Genomic DNA, 20,354 nt, shown 5'->3' on the forward strand with positions numbered 1-20,354 from the left:
GCATTAACTATTCCCCTGATCCAATCGACCAGTCCCCCTCTGGTACTTCTAATGAGCCAGGAAGGGCAAGGGTCCAATACACACGTAGTGGCGCGCGCCGCTCCAAGGATCTTGTCCACATCCTCGGGTAAAACAAGTTGAAAAGAATCCATTTTAATTGGACAAACAGGCGCCAAAGTTACATCCTCAGAGACTGTATCAATTTTAGCGTCCAAATCACAGCGAATCTGAGTGACTTTGTCCGCAAAGTGCTGTGCAAATTCTTGACAGCGGACTGCTGAGTGGTCAGAATTACCTTCAAGGGGGCTAGTAGTTAAAATCCCCCTAACCTCTCGAAACAGTTCCGCTGGACGGCTCCCAGCAGATGCAATGGAGGCCGAGAAGAAAGATTTCTTCTTAGCCTGTACTGCCTCGGAGTAGGCCTTCAAGTAGGCTCTAGCCCGAGATCGGTCAGATTCGCTCCGAGTTTTCCGCCAACGTCGCTCTAGTCCCTGTCTGACACGTTTCATCACCACCAGCTCCTTGGAGAACCATGGAGCCGGTTTGGCTCCACTCCGAAAGAGGGGACGCTCGGGAGTGATCGTGTCCACCGCCCTGGTCATTTCTCTATTCCAAAGATCAACCAGGGCTTCGACAGGATTGCCTGCCAAGGCAACAGGGAAATCTCCAAGAGCCATCAGGAAACCATCCGGATCCATCAGCCTCTTGGGATGGACCATTCTAATCGGTCCCCCACCCCTGCAGAGGCTCTGAGTCCCAGTGAGTCTAAACCCAACCAGGTAGTGATCTGTCCATGACAACGGAACCACCGCAAGTTCTTCCACACCCAGATAACCGTCATCCCGACCAGCACAGAAAACAAGGTCGAGGGTGTGACCAGCAACATGAGTGGGGCCAGATACTACTTGGGACAGACCCATGGTTGCCATGGAGGCCATGAAGTCCTGAGCCACTCCCGACAGGGCGGCCTCGGCATGGATGTTGAAGTCCCCCAGCACCACAAGCCGAGGGGACTCCAACACCAACCCCGAGACTACCCCGGCTAGCTCAGGTAGGGAGACTGTGGAGCAGCGGGGTGGGCGGTACACCAACAGAATCCCTATTCTGTCCAGGCCACCTAACTTCAAGTACACACACTCGAAACCTGAGAACTGCGGGAGAGGACACCTGGTCAGGGGAATAGTATCACGATAGATAGATTTAATATGTTTTTAAACCTTTTTTTTTTTAAAAAAGTGTTTTCTAACCTTTTTTTTGGATGTCTTCAAAGCTCTTTAAAAAATGTTTTTAACGTTGTTTTGTTTTAATGTATTTTAACGTCTGTTTTTATGATGTTTTAAAGTGTTCTGAGGTTATCATACTTTGGACACATCATGAGAAGATACGATTCACTAGACAAGACAATAATGCTGGGAAAAACAGAAGGGGATAGAAAAAGAGGAAGGCCAAACAAGAGATGGATTGATTCCATCAAGGAAGCCATAGACCTGAACCTACAAGATCTGAACAGGGTGGTTCACGACAGATGCTCTTGGAGGTCACTGATTCATAGTAATTGACTTGAAGGCATATTACAACAAAAGAAAAACAGTGCAGTCACGCTGCGGACCACCTGAAGGAACCTCGTGGATCACTAGTGGTCGAGAAGCTTCCCTGCCTGGTGCCTTTCAGATGTTTTGGACTACAACTCCCATCAGCCCCAGACAGCATGATTGAGGAAGACAGCTAGACTCTTATATGGGGCGGGGAGGGGGGCAGACTGCAGCTCAGTGGTAGAGCACAAGCTTTGGAGGCAGAAGGTGTCTGGTTCAATTCCTGGCACCTCCCAATTCTTTTTTTGAAAAAAGGATCAGGTCGCATGCGATGGGAAGGGCTTTGGCTTGAGACCCTGGAGTCCCTGCCAGTCAGAGACTAGACCATGCGAGGCTTCACAAGTTCCTTCCTTTGACAGTGCTGGGATACTGCTAGTATGCAATGGTGATGGCTTCTGTTAGCCCTGCCAGAGCAAACCTTCAGTCTTGCCAATGTCCTTGTTCAGTCGTCTTCTGCTTTTATGGACATTCTTCCAGAGCCAGCCTAAGAAATGTTGGTTGCTGCCCGAGGCAAGGACAAGATGGCACACCTACCCCATTCTGTCTCGTGAAGCCAACTGGACTTGCAGTTGGATCTGACTTCAGTACTGGCGATAGGTCAGCATCCTCCACCACTAGCATAGGGGGCAGAGGGCATGCCTCCTAGTGCACACACACAGAGAGAGAGCGCTCTGTCCTCCAACACCTCACTTCTCCTGTCCATCCTCAGCATCTACGGCCTAAGGGAGCTGCCTCACTCTACCTAATGGTATGGCCAGCGGCGCCCCAGCCCTTCAATCACACACATACAGACTAGTTTTGGAGAAGGTTGCCTTCACAGCCCCCAAACCCTCAAACAGTCACCAAAAGATAGATTTTGATTGATTATTTATTCCTGTCAAAGACCAGTCCATACAGAATGCACAAGTGAGATATGGGGGGAAAGTAAAATAATATAACTCCTGTATATAATAAAACCAAGCAAACCACAACATGAGATTTCCTTGTAAAGCATAAAAATATTAAACATTAAAATTAAGAGATTATTTAATAATTTCTGACAGTCAATTGCAGCTGCAAGGAAGCTGGCCAGTTTCACAGTGACCCGGGGGGGGTCCGGTCGGACAACAGTTACTCGAGATAAAATGTCCAATCTTTCAGGAGTTTTTTTTAGTATTAGAGGAATAAAAATAGCTCTGAAATCACGATAAAAAGATAATGATAAAAATGGGCTCCCGCTGGGAGGAAGGGCAGGATATAAATCAAATAACAACAACAATAATAATAATAGCGATGGAATAACACATAGGCAATTGTCTCCACCTCTCCTGAACCACAAGGGCACAGGCAGTCTCTTAAATCTGCTTTCCAGAAAAGCGGAAGGTAAAACACTGAACTTGACTAGCGTAAAAGTTTTCCTATGTTTAGGGATAGTCAGTTTTATTAGATAATTTGTAGGTGCAAATGCCGCCATGTTATCCCTAAAATCTGGGTAACGTGGGTAAAGCCAACCCTAAATGTTCTTGGAGTTCAATGTCCCAAATATGCTGCTTTATAACTGCTCTGGCCTTAGCATATCCTAAAGCCAATATAACATCGGAAGACAAACCCAGCCTCTGTAATTTCACTGTTAGCACCCTCCTCCAAGAACCAATGCCAGTTTTGTACCAGCTGTGCCAATCAGAGACGCACAGGGATGGTGCAAGCATTTTCACTGCCCTAAGCAAAAGTCGGTGAATGAAGGGCGGCGCCACGCAACCGGGTGGTGCAACCCGAGTGCTTTGTGAAGCCGCAAAGGACGGGACAAGCCGTGTGGGAGCCCAAACCACATGCCTGGCTTCTGATCGGATGGGCACCCCATGAGCTGTGCTGCTCTTGGCAGCCACCTTTTCTTCCTGCGTGATCCAGCCCGACCTTCAAATGCATGCAGCCCTGCGTATTGTCATTGCACTCTTTCCTGTTGTTGGTCATTGCTCTGTTTTCTCTCCCTCCCCCAGGCATTCCTGGCTCCCCAGGCCCTAGAGGATTCAGAGGAGACGTTGGCATAAAAGGGCCGAATGGCGGCAGAGGCCAGAAAGGCGACGCTGGAAGTATGGGCCCTCCTGGGCTGAAGGGGTCCCAAGGCTCCGTGGGCAGCCCAGGTCCTCCAGGCGAGAGAGGCTCCACGGGCGCAAAAGGCCTCCCTGGATTCAAGGGGACCAAGGGCAGCTTTGGACAAGGTGGTGCCAAAGGGCAGGCAGGCCCAAAGGGGGACGTAGGGCCTACAGGGCCTGAAGGGGCGCCGGGGCCAGTGGGCCCTCCTGGCCGCCAGGGGAGGCCAGGCATCCCAGGGCAAAATGGAGCACTAGGTCCTCCTGGGCAGGTTGGGCAAAAAGGGGACCCTGGGATACGTGGTCAGCCGGGGTTACCAGGGCCCCCAGGGCCCCCGGGAATGTGAGCTACTCCTTTGTCCCCCACAAAGGGGACAGTGGTGGATGTGCCAGATGTGAGTAGGTGGGCAGGGCCTCTTCTACTGCAGGCACCTGTCCCCTTCCCACCCCCCAGAAAGTGCTGAGAGTAGCAGTCCCCAGACCAGCTCCTGCCCTCATTTATTCTGCACTGTCGGGTCCCATTTTTAGCAGCTTAGAGGAGTCCCCAAATTTCCTGCAACGGGGAGACTTCAGAGGCAAAAGAGTTGCAGCTGCTGCCTCCCTTCACCCGCCTGGTATCAAGCGCCTTCTTTGTCCTCTCACCCCTTCCCCCCAAGACAGTCATCAAGGTTGAAATCCAAAATAAATCACCAGCTCTGGCTGTCGCCCCTTCTGAAGACTCCTTTGGTGAACCTGCCATTGTGCAGGGGAATGTCACAATGACATTTTTTAGGGGAAAATCTGACATATGTAGATTTCAGTGTACGCATATATGTGTGTCAAGGGTTGCCACCTTTTCCGCTGGCCCGGCTCCTTTGTCTTTAACAGCAGCCTGGCACACACAACGTCAGCTGGTGAAGCTCTCCCTGTCACTTGTTTCCATGGCAAGAAAAAAGCTTCAGCTGCTACATTTCTAGTTGCAGGTTGCTATGGCAGGCAGAGAATGGCTGGTGGCACAAACATCCCTTAACAATCACTGGGTGTGGCCGTGGATCAGTGGCAAAGCACCTGCTTTGCAATACAGATGGTCCCACGTTCAATCCTGTCAATATCTCCAGTGAGGGCTGGAAGAGGCTTTGGAGGAAGGGCAAAGCATACGTTTAATAATAAGAACATAAGAAGAGCCTGCTGGATCAGGCCAGTGGCCCATCTAATCCGCATCCTGTTCTCACAGTGGCCAACCAGGTGCCTGGGGGAAGCCCGCAAGCAGGACCCGAGTGCAAGAACACTCTCCCCTCCTGAGGCTTCCGGCAACTGGTTTTCAGAAGCATGCTGCCTCTGACTAGGGTGGCAGAGCACAGCCATCACGGCTAGTAGCCATTGATAGCCCTGTCCTCCATGAATTTGTCTAATCTTCTTTTAAAGCCATCCAAGCTGGTGGCCATTACTGCATCTTGTGGGAGCAAATTCCACAGTTTAACTATGCGCTGAGTAAAGAAGTACTTCCTTTTGTCTGTCCTGAATCTTCCAACATTCAGCTTCTTTGAATGTCCACGAGTTCTAGTATTATGAGAGAGGGAGAAAATCATAGAATCATAGAATCATAGAGTTGGAAGGGGCCTTGTAGGCCATCGAGTCCAACCCCCTGCTCACAGCAGGAAATCCGCAGCTAAAGCATCTCCCGCAGACTTTTCTCTGTCCACTTTCTCAATGCCATGCATAATTTTATATACTTCTATCATGTCTCCTCTGACCCGCCTTTTCTCTAAACTAAAAAGCCCCAAATGCTGCAACCTTTCCTCATAAGGGAGTCGCTCCATCCTCTTCTGAACCTTTTCCAACTCTATAATATCCTTTTTGAGATGAGGCAACCAGAACTGTACACAGTATTCCAAATGCGGCCGCACCATAGATTTATACAACAGCATTATGATATCGGCTGTTTTATTTTCAATACCTTTCCTAATTATCCCTAGCATGGAATTTGCCTTTTTCACATCTGCCGCACGCTGGGTCAATATTTTCATCATGCTGTCCACTACAACCCCGAGGTCTCTCTCCTGGTCGGTCACCGCCAGTTCAGACCCCATGAGCGTATATGTGAAATTCAGATTTTTTGCTCCAATATGCATAATTTTACACTTGTTTATATTGAATTGCATTTGCCATTTTTCCGCCCATTCACTCAGTTTGGAGAGGTCTTTTTGGAGCTCTTCGCAATCCCTTTTTGTTTTAACAACCCTGAACAATTTAGTGTCGTCAGCAAACTTGGCCACTTCACTGCTCACTCCTAATTCTAGGTCATTAATGAACAAGTTGAAAAGTACAGGTCCCAATACCGATCCTTGAGGGACTCCACTTTCTACAGCCCTCCATTGGGAGAACTGTCCGTTTATTCCTACTCTCTGCTTTCTGCTTCTTAACCAATCCCTTATCCACAAGAGGACCTCTCCTCTTATTCCATGACTGCTAAGCTTCCTCAGAAGTCTTTGGTGAGGTACCTTGTCAAACGCTTTTTGAAAGTCTAAGTACACTATGCCCACTGGATCACCTCTATCTATATGCTTGTTGACACTCTTGAAGAATTCTAATAGGTTACTGAGACAGGACTTTCCCTTGCAGAAGCCATGATGGCTCTGCTTCAACAAGGCTTGTTCTTCTATGTGCTTAGTTAATCTAGCTTTAATAATACTTTCTACCAGTTTTCCAGGGACAGAAGTTAAGCTAACTGGCCTGTAATTTCCGGGATCCCCCTTGGATCCCTTTTTGAAGATTGGCGTTACATTTGCCACTTTCCAGTCCTCAGGCACGGAGGAGGACCCGAGGGACAAGTTACATATTTTAGTTAGCAGATCAGCAATTTCACATTTGAGTTCTTTGAGAACTCTCGGGTGGATGCCATCTGGGCCCGGTGATTTGTCAGTTTTTATATTGTCTATTAAGCCTAGGACTTCCTGTCTCGTTACCACTATTTGTCTCAGTTCCTCAGAATCCCTTTCCTCTGCCCTATATCTTCCACTGTGAAGACAGATGCAAAGAATTCATTTAGCTTCTCTGCAAATAAGTAAATAAAATCCTGGAGAGCCTCTGCCAGTCAGGGCAGACAATGCTGAGCTAGGTAGACTGACTCAGCGTAAGGCAGGTTCCTTCCTGTTCCCCAGCATCTCAGTTAAAGGATCTCAGGGATATGCCTGGAGTCTTGAAGGGCTGCTGCCAGCACCAGGATAGATGGACCAATGGTCTGATTCAGCACAGGATGCTGCCTTAGACCAGGCAGGAAGAGGATTTGTCTATCTGGAACACTTGCCTCCTCTTACTGGCAGCAGTGTTCCAGGCTGTGAAGGCTGTTTCCCAGAACCTGCTGGAGATCCTAACAGGGATTGAGCCGGGGGCCTTTTGCATGTAGAGCAGGTACTCTTGTCGCCACTGGGCAATGATGGGCCCTCCACAGGGCGGTTCCAGATGTTTAGGAGAGGCGCCAGAGTTCTTTCGGCCCCTCTGGGCTTGATCCACAGAATAAATGAAAGTGTACCATCGCCCCTCTCCACACAGGGAGGAAAGCAGTGAAACTGCCATTTCAGGGGCTGACCCCCATGCCCACCCACCCCCAACTCCAGGAAGACCTGGGTGAGGAGGGTCAGCGGGCAACCATACCAGCACTAGCCAAGAAGGGGCTTAGTGGGTTGGAGGACCCCTGCAGGGCCAGCATGAGGCGTTTGGCCCCCCAAAAAGGATGCACCCCCCCATCAAAAAGGTGCCCTCACTGCATCCTCTGTGGCCATGCAAAGGATTGTGGGGTGTGCCTTTTCACTTGAAAGTTTCTTCATTGACACCCTCCAAAATATTGCTGTTCCCCTTGTCCTAAAGGTAGCACCTCCCCACCTGGGTCAGCTGTGTGTGTTGTGGCGGTCAGTTGCTGTGCTTCCTACTGTGTGTGTGCACGTGTGTGTGTGTGTGTGTGTTGTGTCTGTTTGCATGCCCATTGGTGTGCATGCCTTATGTTCAGTCCGTGGTGCAGCTGGTTTGCGTCATAAGGGCTCCTGCAGGTGTGTAACCCTGGTATCAATGTATAAATATATTGGCAATCACATGTATAATTCCTAGATCAATAAAGACTTGAATGTACAAGTGTGTGGGAAACCACCCGCCTTCCTTGGGGAAGGTGGGAGGGGAGGAGCATCCCAAAACCAAGAGGAGGAAGAGTTGCAGAGCTCCCAGCTGATAGTCTACATTCAAAGAGTTATTTTAAAGGCTTTATGATGAGTTTGATCTATGAAAAAAATACACATTTTGTATTCATAGGTAAAAGGTGTGACCTCCTTTAAAAAGGAAAAAAATAAAGTCACCTGCTCCCACTGAGTTATGTTTCACCATTTTTAAAATAATCAGATTTTTCTTTGGCAAGTTTTCTCCCTCACAACACGTTTGAGAACATGCTTTTATCCCTTAGGAGTACAATTGAGGCCTCTTCATCTGTTCTCGTTAATTTCTCCATTCCATTCAGCTGCAAGGCACACACTACTGGGGCTTCCTCAAAAAGGCTCAGACAATTCAATAGGTGCAGAATGCAGCAGTAAACACGCTGACAGGAGCCTACTTTTTTTAAAAAAAACCAACTGATATGATCAGATCCTGTAGCACTTTCTTGGGCTTGCAATGAACTACTTAGGTACCTCCTGACAGGCTAAGATCCTGAGCTGTGGTCTCACTCAGCATCCACTCATGATTTGAGGGGTGTGGCAGGTGGGTATGCAGGGAGGGCCTTTTCAGCGTTGACACCCATGCCCTGGACTCTGCCAAGAAATAGAATGGCTCTCTTACTTGCTTTTGGATGCCTGGTCAAAATACTTGTTTTGGCTGCCTTGAACTGGGTTGCGATTAAAGGTCTCTGGCTTGTTGGGTGTGTTTTTCTATTGCGGTTATTTTTATTCTGCACTGCTGTTGACTGTTATTCTTTTATGTTTTATTGATCTTGCTTTGATTTTCCACTTTGCTGGCTGCCATGCCATTTATGCATTTTGTTTTTTTTCCAAATAATTATCATCATTGGCTGCCTTTCCTACTGATGGAAAGGCAGGATTAACATACTGAAAGGCAGGAACATCTCAGGCCTTGCCCTCTACATAGAATCAGAGTTGGAAGCAGCCCTTGTAAGGCCATCTAGTCCAACCCCTTCGATGCAGAACATCCAGAGCTAGAGAATCCCCAACAGGTAACTATACCAGCCTCTGTTTGAAGACTCCCTAGTGGGATAGAACCCACCACACTTCTAGGTGATTGGTTCCACTGTCAAACTGGTATTAACGGTCAAGATATTTCTCCTGTAATGTTCAATTGAAATTTATCCTCCTGTGACATAAGCATTTTGAACCTAGTTGTGTACTCCAGGGCAGCATTGAACATGTTTTTGTCTTCTTCTGTGTCTTCTATGTTAGACTTCCTCTTGCTTGCTCTTTATCCCATTCAGCCTCCCTACTCACTCACCCCCATTATCCCCCATTGATGCTAGCGGTCCACACCAACTTCCAGTGGTGGCTGGCGGCTCCATGTCAGTGGGGCAGTGGAATCTGCTCCAGGTTTTTGTCTAAATTTTCAAGCGTCAGTACCTTGGACAGCTTCTTCAAAATTTGAACAAAACCTGGAGCAGACTCCTCTGCCTCACTAACCTGGAGCCACCAGCCGCCTCTGCCAGCTTCTTTGCCACAGGCTCCATCCGTGCAGTTAGAGCAGCCTGATACCCTCCAGATGTTTTGAACCACAGTTTCCCATCAGCTTCAGCCACCACGGCCATCCTGGCTGGGGCCAATGAGAGCTGTAATTCAAAACATCTGGAGGACACCAGGTTGAGAAAGGGTGGCTAGGTGCAAATTCTAGGTTCCCACAAAGCTCCCCTACGTATGATTCTCTTCCTGTCTGTGGTCACTGCTTATTTAACAGAAAACAGAAAGCCAGCGATGGACTATGGCTTAAGCCTGCTGGGAAATCATGACTTGTGGAGGTTAACTGTACTTCTGTAACCTGGACAACGCACAGTCTTCACACCCTCAGAGATGCACCCTTCTAATTGCCACCTCACTTGGTCTAAGACTAATTGTCTCCTTCATTTACCAGTTGGCAGACTGGAAATGATTCCATCCCCAGTGACACCCATGGAATGGGGGTCTTAAAATGTGGGTTGGATTGGTGCGGTAGGGGGAACCAAAAGGGAGAGGTCTGTTTCAGCGTCCTCCGTGTTTACAAAGATGTATGCCAGCTCCCAGAGTGTCCAAGCCAGCAGGCCATATGCTAATGATCCCTAACTGCAAATCCACATTATTTCCACATAGAAAAGTTGGCTCTTCCGTTCCACAGATGTGCCACCAAACCAGCTTTCAGGTGCCTTCTTGATGGACTCCCAGCTAGGAGAATCTGGTGAACAGCTCCCCAAGAGCCACTCGGTTCTTCCTAGATGGAAAGCTGATGTAGGGGGAAAAACCAGAAAAACTTGGGTGGCCAATGTTTTTTCTTCCTCAGAGGAATGCCAATTCCTGTGGAGTGGACAGCCATTTTGAGGGTCTGGGCTGGGCTGGCAATGTAAGCCGCAGGGCAGGGTCAATGGGTGAAGTGCATTCTGGAAGGAGCAGCTTCTGGCCTGCAGGGCTAGGGGGGCATTCACACGTCCACAGCGTTGCTGACGAGGTGAATTTGCCATCCATTTAGTGAGGGGCTGCATCTTGGGAATGTTTTCTCACACCTCTAGCACTTGTAGATCTGGAGATCCATTTGAGTTGACTGGAGAAGCAGTGAAGCATCATCTCAGCCAGCAACAGAGGTGTGTTGGAGGAGCCTACACACACACATGTCCTGTCATGAAAAAATGTGATGGCTTCATCCCATCAAGATCCCAGGCTCTGGTCCAAAGGCACAAGAGGCCAGCTCCCTGCTGAAGCTAAGCAGGGTCAGGTCTGGTCAGTGCCTGCATGGGAGACCGCCTGGGAACCACATGGAAGCCGCCTTGGGTTTCTATCATGAAAAGAAAGGCAGGGTAGAAATGTAATAAATAAATAAATAAGATCATCTTGTCTACAGGGAAGGAGAGGAGCTCCTGCAAGTAGGAGGGTCTCTGCTTTTCTCGGGAAGGGCACTTCACCCTTCAACCATTGTGTTGCGGCAGAATTTCAACAGGTGAACCCCCATTGCTGCAGCTTACACCTATTAGATTTCTACTTGTCATGCAGCAGTTAAAAGCCAGAGAAAAAGCCCCAATCTTGCCCATGAGGGCCTTCAACATTCACCCAAGGAAATTTCTTCACCAATATGATAAGCTAAACCTCTTTGGAGAGATACAGATTAGAAGGGGGAAAGGCCAATGAGAAGAGAAGGTGCGTCTTGCCTTTTTCTCTCGAGCAGGAATAAGGGCAGGCAGCAGCAGTGGCTCTGAATCAGGAAGGGTTGCCAAATGGCGGGGGGGGGCAGTACGCTTTCAACATTTGCTGGCTATGCAGAAATCAGCAGCGGAAGCTTTTAATGGCATACAGATAAAGACTCTCCTCCCTGGTAAGGGGCAGCTTCTGAATGCCAGTTTCGGGCAATGGCAGGAGGGGAGAGTGCTCCTGTGCTCAGGATTGCTTGCGGGATTCTGGACACTGCGAGAACCAGATGCTGGGCTAGATGGGCCACTGGCCTGATCCCCAGGCTCTTCTTATGTTACTATCACTTGATAATGGCATAGGAGCAGAACCTAGTACATAAAGTTGGCAACCCTAGAATCAGGATTAAGAACATAAGGACTCCCCGAAAAGCCCTGTTGGATCAGACCAACGGCCACTTTAGTGCCACATCCCTGTTTCCCAGAGTGGCCAAACAGATGCTTCTGGGAAGCCCACGTACAGAATGTAGCACTTTCCCAGTTATATTCCCCAGTGACTGGTGTTCAGGGATAAACTGCCTCTGATCCTGGAGGTTCCATATAGCCAGCATTACTCTGTAGCCACTGACAGTCCTCTCCTGCTCCTCCATTCTTTGCCAACCTGGTGCCCTCCAGAGGTTTTGGACTACAACTCGGATCAGCCTGAGCGAGCATGCGCACTGGCTGAGGCTGAAGGGAGTTGTAGTCCAAATCCTCTGGAGGGCACCAGGTTGGCAAAGGCTGCTCTGCAAGAACATAAACAGAAGATTGAAATGCCTCCCCAGAAATAATTTTTAAAACGAGGGGCAGCAGAGGATGTGTGGTTTGTGCATGGCCTCTACATGGCCTTATTTTCACATATGGCTTCATCCAGGATCATTCTCATTTTTCAGCTAGTATCCAATCTGTTGTTTTGGGGGCACAAAATCAAACACTTTATCCTGTGGAAAATTGGGGACTTGTGTTTATCAGGAAATGCTTTAGAGATGCATATGCTACATGCTTGACCCACAATAAAATCACACCATCACGAGATATGACAAGTTTCCTCTTTGGCCTGGGAATGGCCCAGCGGGAAATTCGTTCTGCTTTCCCTGGATTCTAAAAGTTTCATGGGGGGGGGGGGCAGAAAAACAAACCTGATTCCAACAATAGGAGTGATTTCACAATAGGCTGGGTCTTTCTTGAGGATGTTTTCCAAGAAGGACTGAGGCTGAAGTCCTGCACACATTTGAAAAATAGAACTGGACTGCCTTCAAGTCCATCCCGACTTATGGCGACCCTCCGAATAGGGTTTCCATGGTAAGCGGTATTCAGAGGGGGTTCACCATTGCCTTCCTCTGAGGCTGAGAGGCAGTGACTGGCCCAAGGTCACCCAGAGAGCTTCATGGCTGGGTGGGGATTCGACACTGGAGGCCTTCAAGAGGCAGCTGGACAGCCATCTGTCGGGAATGCTTTGATTTGGATTCCTGCACTGAGCAGGGGGTTGGACTCGATGGCCTTGTAGGCCCCTTCCAACTCGTCTATGATTCTTTGATTCTATGAACCCTGCTCTCCCAGGTTGTAGTCCAACACTCTAACCACTACGCCACACTGGCTCTCCTGCACACATTTACCAGGGAGTAAATCCCACTGAAATGAATGGGAATTACCTTCTAAGTAAACCTGCACAGCATCAGGCTGCACCATTCCATTTCAGTGGGAAACTGACCAAATACTGCAAGGAAGTTTATAAAAGCTAGCCAAGAGTGGACTGCCAAGCGAACCCTGGGATTCATTTATTGTTTCATTTTATTTGTGGGAAGTATTTATAACCTGCACTCAGCATTTGTGGGCAGGGCCGCAGCTCAGTCATAGAGCATCTGGTTCATCTGCAGGTCCCAGGTGCAATCATTGGCAGCTACAAGTGGGGCTGAGAAGGACTCTTGCCTGAAACCCTGGAGAGGTAAGGGTAGAGTCAAAAATCCTGACTTAAATAGACCAGTACTATGACTTGGGCTGTGTGTAAATACCATGCATTATGGTTCCCCTCCAAGAATTCTGGAAATTATAGTTCATTAAGGGTGCTGGGAATTGTGGCTCTGTGAAGAGTAAACTACAGTTCCCAGGATTCTTTGGGGGAAGCCATGTGCTTTAAATGTCCGGTATGTATGCAGTCTCCACATAAGGCAGCTTTCTGTGTTCCTAATTCAGATACCAGGGTGAGGTACAGAACATTTAAAAAGACAAGACAACCAAACACATCACAAAATAACCAGCAATACCACACACCCTAAGACACCACCAAACAAATAAGGGTAGCTAGAAATAGAGCAGGTTAAACAATATTCATCTTACAACACTTAAAACTGTTGCTGGTGCCAATATTGTTATCGTTCCAGCACTAGATTAAGACCTATTTATGTGTCCACGCATTTCAAGCAGTGGTGGTGGCTGGCTCCATGTCAGTGGGGCAGTGGAATCCACTCCAGGTTTTAGTCCAAATGTGGACTAAAATTTGGACTGAAACCTGGAGTGGATTGAACTGCCCCACTGACAAGGCGCCACCAGCCACCACTGCTTAGAATACCTGGACACATAAATAGGTCTTAATCTAGTGCTGGAACAATAACAATATTGGCACCACCACCACTTGTAAGGGGGGGGTCTGCAGATGGGATGCCACCAGGACAGGTAGAGGCGCTTTAAATTAGGGTGAAGGGGCTGGAAATAAACACATACCAAACATTGTGGGGGTCCTGTTTCAGCCAAGAATATTATTATTATTAAGCAATGTGAAAGTGGCTATAAAAAACTATCCTAAGCCCAAAGGAGCTCTAACTCAACTCCAACAAAGGAAGCACTTCCAATCCATAATTGAACATACTATACCTGAAATAGATTGGTGTATGGATGTTGCTTCGATAGAATATCTTTTTTATAATTATGTGGAAGCAAGAGCTATAGTCACGTTTCATGATAAAAAAATAGCTAGTCTTCAAAAATAGCTAGTCTTCTGTATGAAAGTAGAAATCTACTCCTATCGCAGAACCTAAGGTGCTATAGGGTTTTTGAAAATGTTGCTCCGATGCAAAGCTTATTAGCACCGGTTTTAAATGGAATTAAATTGCGACCTTCAGAATCGATGGTGGAGACAAGGAAACAGGCCTCTCAGATGGTGACTTCTGAGGATGTAACTATAAATACTGAGAAGACACAAGAAACTCATGAAAGAAATAACTCTATGGCCGCTCCAAATGAGGAAGGAATGTTTTACATCCCAGAGGAACAACACCTACTGGAATCGTATACTGCACTTTCAATAGAAGCACAATTGGAAATTTTGGCTAATCTCGAAAAATTACTGACTACCCTAAAAAAAAGGGGGGGGGCAAACCAACGATTCCTGTAATAGTAGTTCGAACAGACGATCAAATGTAGAGTCTACAGAAACATCAAACCCACTTGTACCGTATTACACTGAAAAAGAGATCAAGGAGTCTTGCGAAATATTAACAGGGGGGAATTCCAGACAAAAATCGAGCATGCAAATTTCAGTAATGACTAGCTCCTTGGAACAATCTTGCACTATGCACCCCCTGCAATTGAAGACCGGGGGAAAAATATCACCTGGGGATCTATCTGATCTTCGGCCTGCCAAAACTTGACAAAGTCCTTCCCCAAACTTACATCAATTAAAGCTCGTCTCTTGGAATATAGCAGGGTGGAAGAACAAAGACTTAGATCCATATACCACTGCTTTTCTAGCACAATTTGATATTATTTTTTTACAAGAAACCTGGGTAATGGGTGAGCTATATCTAGATGGTTACGCTCCTTTCCATTTAGATGCCAGCCAAAATACCAGAGGTGGTCGTCCAAAAGGTGGTAATTGTATATTTGTATCAACTAAAATTAACGCACAAATTGTAAAGCTTGAACCCTTGCCAAATTTAGCTGTAGCTATAATTATAAAACCTCCTTGCTATTCCTTACTGCTTGTCAATGTATACTTACCTCCGAGTCAAGAAAAAAAAGCAGTCATTGATAAAGTAGTAAGCTTGGAAGGTTATTTAGAGAACCTAACTGCAATATATCCGGAAGCCTCACTGATAGTATTCCGTAAAGCCTTAAAGACCTGGCTCTTTCAACAGGCCTTTGGGATTTCCGGGGAGGGTTAACTGTTATGACTGAAATGCCTCTAACCCTGTACTAGTATTGTTCTGCTACTGTATTGTTTTTACATTGTATTATTGTATTTTATTGTATTGTGTTCTAATTATTTACATGTACGTCGCCTAGAGTGGCCAATGGCCAGATAGGCGACACATAAATTAAATTTATTATTATTATTATTATTATTATTATAGTTGCTGGAGATTTTAATGCTAGATTAGGCTCGTCTGATGTTGCTTTATATACTAAATGTCAAATGATTGCTCCCCCGATAGAAGGTCTTCTCAGTATCCCCACAAGACAATCGAGAGATAATGGCCTAAACTATACTGGCATTTATTTGATGCAAAAGCTAACTAAACTAAATTTAATACTTTTAAACGGTTGTATCTGTGGGGACTTAGAAGGGGAATTTACTTACCTTTCATCAAGAGGAGCATCTCAAATCGACCTAGCCTTTGTATAACAGGAGCTGTTTCATTTAGTGGACAGTTTCAAAGTGGAGGATCGCCCGGAGAGCGACCACCGTCCTTTAAACATTGTACTAAACTGCAGCGTAATACCCTTATTACTAGGATATCAGACCTTTACTAAAACAGAGGTAGACATTCGACCGGGAAGGGTGAGATGGATACCTAAAGTAGAAAAAGAAATAAATGTACGGTTAAACTCCCCAGATATCTTAGTGATAAAAGATTTAATTATTGCAGCAGCTTATACTGAGGATCCATTTCCCTACTTCCAACAACTAGTAGCTTCTCTTCAAAAATCTCTTCTAGTAATTTCCAACCGTAACAGGAAAAGTGCCCCCAAAAATTCAAAATCATGGTTTGACCAAGAATGCCGTGACAATAAAAAACAGTTAATATCAACATACAAAGCTTATAAAGTAAATAGATCATTTGAACATCTATCAATTTATTGTACGGCAAGGAAGCAATATAAGGATTTGCTTAAAAGGAAAAAGAAAATAGAATTGAATAAAATTTGGCTACGCTTATTACATGCTTCCAAGTTAAAAAATCCTACTTTATTCTGGAGACTTGTATCGTACAACTGGCCAAAGCCTTCACTCAACCTAGATTGCCATATTGCTCCAGCTATCTGGGAAAATTATTTTGGGCCCCTCTGCTAGCTGCCCTTTTTACTTATATTAACAACTCAATGCAAATCCCTAAAGAGTGGGGGCTTGCAATAATAATTCCGTTATATAAAAAAGGTTCTCATACTGACCCAGCCAATTATAGACCAGTAAGTCTACTGAATATAATTAGTAAACTTTATGCGACCCATCTGTATGATAAATTGAATGTCTGGGTGGAGCAAAAGAATTTATTGGCCCAAGAACAAGCAGGTTTTAGGACCGGACGCTCAACTATTGATCAGGTCCTGGTTCTTTACCATCTAATAACTAAATACTCGGCCATTACAATTACTACATTACTATGATGTATACAGCTTTCATTGATTTAAAATCAGCGTTTGACTCTATCTCCTGAGAGAGACTTTGGGAGAAACTAAGCGCTATGGATATTGACAAAAGGTTGCTACTATTGATACGGGGATTATATGCGGACACATCCCTGCAGGTTAGGTGTAACAACAAGGGGCATTTATCAAATCACATCCCCACGTTTAAAGGGGTTAAACAGGGATGTGTTTTAGCTCCACTACTATTTAACATATATATTAATGGAATAGTAGATTGCTTGGCTACCATCTCCTCCCATGCCCCGATACTAGCTGGCAATCCTAGATCCATACTTCTGTATGCCGACGACATAGTTTTATTGGCAAGAACCCCAATTGGTCTCAGATGCCTTTTAGCAACTTTGGCCGCATTCTGTTCGAAGGAGTTGTTATCAATCAATTATGAGAAAACTAAGGTTTTAATATTTTAAAAAAAAAGACCGAAACATCGCTGGCAAATTAACGGACACTCAATTGAACAAGTAAATATTGTTAGGTACTTAGGTTTAACATTCCAATCGACTGGATCATGGCAAATGCAGATAAAGGCAACGGTTTGGAATGCAAAAAAACCGCTGAAAGCTCTTCTATCATATTTTTTCAACAAAGGCGGCCAACTTTTTATTCCAGTAAAGTATTTACTGCAAAAGTAATCCCACAATTACTCTATGGGGCACAAGTTAGTACTTATGAGAACTTTTCTGCTTTGGAATCGATACAAAACTCCTTTTTGAGAACTATCTTCGCGGTCCCTAGTTGTATCCCTAGTTTTATTCTCAGACTTGAGGCAGGTCTACCAACTATAGAATCTAAGCTGAGAATCACCACCTGGTTGAAATTGAAATTTGACCCCATTGGGCTTTCTCCACATATCTTGGGAGATAATTTTCAATCCCCCTGGGAGAAGCTGATAATGGATAAAATTCTGAATCTGGGTTTTTCTATCTCTGTGATTCAAGAAATGGGCTACTTAAAAGCTAAGAGGAACATTTTACAAAGAATTAAAGATATAGACTACCAACATTATTTAATACAAGTTAGAAAACATAGGCATAACTTAAGACCACTAATTCCAATGCCATATTTGTCCCACCTCACTATTCCCAGTTACCGCAGGGCATTTACCCTCGCAAGAATGAACATCCTACCATCAATGCTTTTAGATGGTAGATTTAATAAAATTCCATACTGTGATAGGAAATGTCCTTGCAGTGGCAATGAGGTTGAAACAATTGCCCATGTGTTGTTACGCTGTCCTTACTATCATGATCTTAGAAATCAGATAATTAAACCCATCCTTGATCTCATACCGGTAGAAGTGAGGAAAATTGCTTGGAGTACTTACTTGGAGATCAACAGCAACTAATCACAAAGAAAGTCGCTAAATTCTGTGCAGCCGCTATTCCTTGCAGGAAAAAATGGGTAAATGATCTTTGAAAATGAGTTTTACTCAGGCCAATTTGTTTAGTTTTAAATAGGCTGAAATGATTTTTTTAGATAATTTTAATTAACATGTTATTTCCATTTTTTTATGGTGATATTGTATCTTGTATTTTTGTATTATCTGGTCTATGACCGTAATAAATGATGATGATGATGATGATATGCATTTTGTTTTTTTTCCAAATAATTATCATCATTGGCTGCCTTTCCTACTGATGGAAAGGCAGGATTAACATACTGAAAGGCAGGAACATACCACTTGTAAGGGGGGGGGTCCGCAGATGGGATGCCACCAGGACAGGTAGAGGGGCTTTAAATTAGGGTGAAGGGGCTGGAAATAAACACATACCAAACATTGTGGGGGTCCTTTTTCAGCCAAGAATATTATTATTATTATTATTATTATTATTATTATTATTATTATTATTCCCCCCTTCCTCCCAGAAGGAGCCCAGGGCAGCAAACAAAACACTAAAAACATTCTACAACATCTTAAAAACAAAATTTAAAAATATAAAAACAAAACATCTTTTAAAACATTTTTTTTAAGCTATAAAAATATCTTAAAAGCAATTCCAGTACAGATGCAGACTGGGATAAGGTCTCTACTTAAAAGGCTTTTTGAAAGAAGGTCTTCAGAAGGCGCCAAAAAGAGATGGCACTGTCTAATATTTAAGGGGAGGGAATTCCACAGGTTAGGTGCCACCACACTAAAGGTCCATGTCCTATGTTGTGCAGAACAAACCTCCTGATAAGATGGTATCTGCAGGAGGCCCTCACCTGCAGAGTGCAGTGATCGACTGAGTATAGAAGGGGTAAGACAGTCTTTCAGGTATCCTGGTCTCGAGCTGTAGAGGGCTTTGTACACCAAAACTAGAACCTTCAACTTGGCCCAGTAGCAAATGGGCAGCCAGTGCAGTTCTTTCAGTAGCGGGGTGACATGTTGGCGATACCCTGCTCCAGTGAGCAGTCTCGCTGCCGCATTTTGCACCAGCTGCAGCTTCTGGACCAACCTCAAGGGCTGCCCCACATAGAGTGCATTACAGTAATCCAGCCTGGAGGTGACCAGTGCGTAGACAACAGTGGTCAGGCTATCCTGGTCCAGAAACGGTCGCAGCTATCTTACCAGCCGAAGCTGGTAAAAGGCACTCGTATCTACGGAGGTCACCTGGGCCTCTAGCGACAAAGATGGATCCAGGAGCACATCCAGACTACGGGCCTGCTCTTTCAGAGGGAGTACAACCCCATCCAAAGCAAGCAACTGACCAATTATCCAAACTTGGGAACCACCAACCCACAGCGCCTCCGTCTTGCTAGGATTCAGACTCAGTTTATTGGCCCTCATCCAGCCCACCACTGAGTCCAGGCACTGGTCCAGGGCTTGCATGGCCTCTCCCAATTCAGATGTTACAGAGAAATAGAGCTGGGTATCATCAGCATACTGCTGACACCTCGCCCCAAAGCTCCTGATGACCACTCCGAAGGGCTTCATATAGATGTTAAACAGCATGGGGGACAAGATGGTACCCTGCGGCACCCCAAAGCACAGCTGCCAGGGGGCCGAAAGACGATCAACCAATGCTATTCTCTGAAAATGACCTTGGACTCACCAAGTCAGTTCAAGCAGGGCAATTAAGCGCAAAAGTCAGGCAAGGCAGTGTTCGGCCCTTCCTCGTCCTCTGTTTCTTATCTTCAAACTTCATATCCAGCCCATTCCGTGCCTCCCCCCTTGCAGATTTCCAGAGTTTGCTTGTGAGCACCCAGTGTGGGGAACCGCAGCCATGAGAGGGCAATTTGAAGCAGAGAGGCAGCAAGGAGGGGAAGAGCAATGCACTCGGCTTTACTCCAGTGGGGATTTTACTGCACAGATTTCTGCACAACATCTTGCTAGGTCCTTGCTAGGTATAGGATTTTTCTGCATTCCTTGAAATCCTAAAGGACATACTAGACGTGATGTACAAAGGCTAGTGGTGACCGGGGGGGGGGGTTAACTGAAAAGTAGCCTCAGGAGGCTTCAGTTTTGAGTGGAAGGGCATGCACTTAACCCATTCCCCACAATTTATTTATTTATTGCATTTGTATACCGCCCCATAGCCGACGCTCTCTGGGCTGTTTACAACAATTAAAAACTTTAAAAACATTTATACAAATATACAAACACAGGCCTTTTTCTACTCAACCCCCACCCCCCATATTCTTCCCACCCGTGCTTTTCATTTGCAGGGGTGGGGGTGAACTGGGAACCCGCTGCAAAAGTCT

General features: G+C 45.8%; 1 protein-coding gene across 2 annotated transcripts in view; it reads left to right on the top strand.

Moving 5' to 3' along the window:
- Window positions 1-9,189, top strand: part of SCARA3 (scavenger receptor class A member 3) — a 50,125-nt gene extending 40,936 nt beyond the window's left edge. For both annotated transcript variants that reach the window (XM_061625890.1, XM_061625891.1), the window contains one exon: window positions 3,569-9,189. In XM_061625890.1, coding sequence (XP_061481874.1) covers window positions 3,569-4,008 — 440 coding nt within the window. In that variant the 3' untranslated portion in view covers window positions 4,009-9,189. The remainder of the gene's footprint in view (window positions 1-3,568) is intronic.
- The last annotated feature ends 11,165 nt before the right edge of the window (window positions 9,190-20,354 follow it).

Source organism: Rhineura floridana, chromosome 4 (assembly GCF_030035675.1).
Source record: "Rhineura floridana isolate rRhiFlo1 chromosome 4, rRhiFlo1.hap2, whole genome shotgun sequence".
Classification (NCBI taxonomy): Eukaryota; Metazoa; Chordata; class Lepidosauria; order Squamata; family Rhineuridae; genus Rhineura; species Rhineura floridana.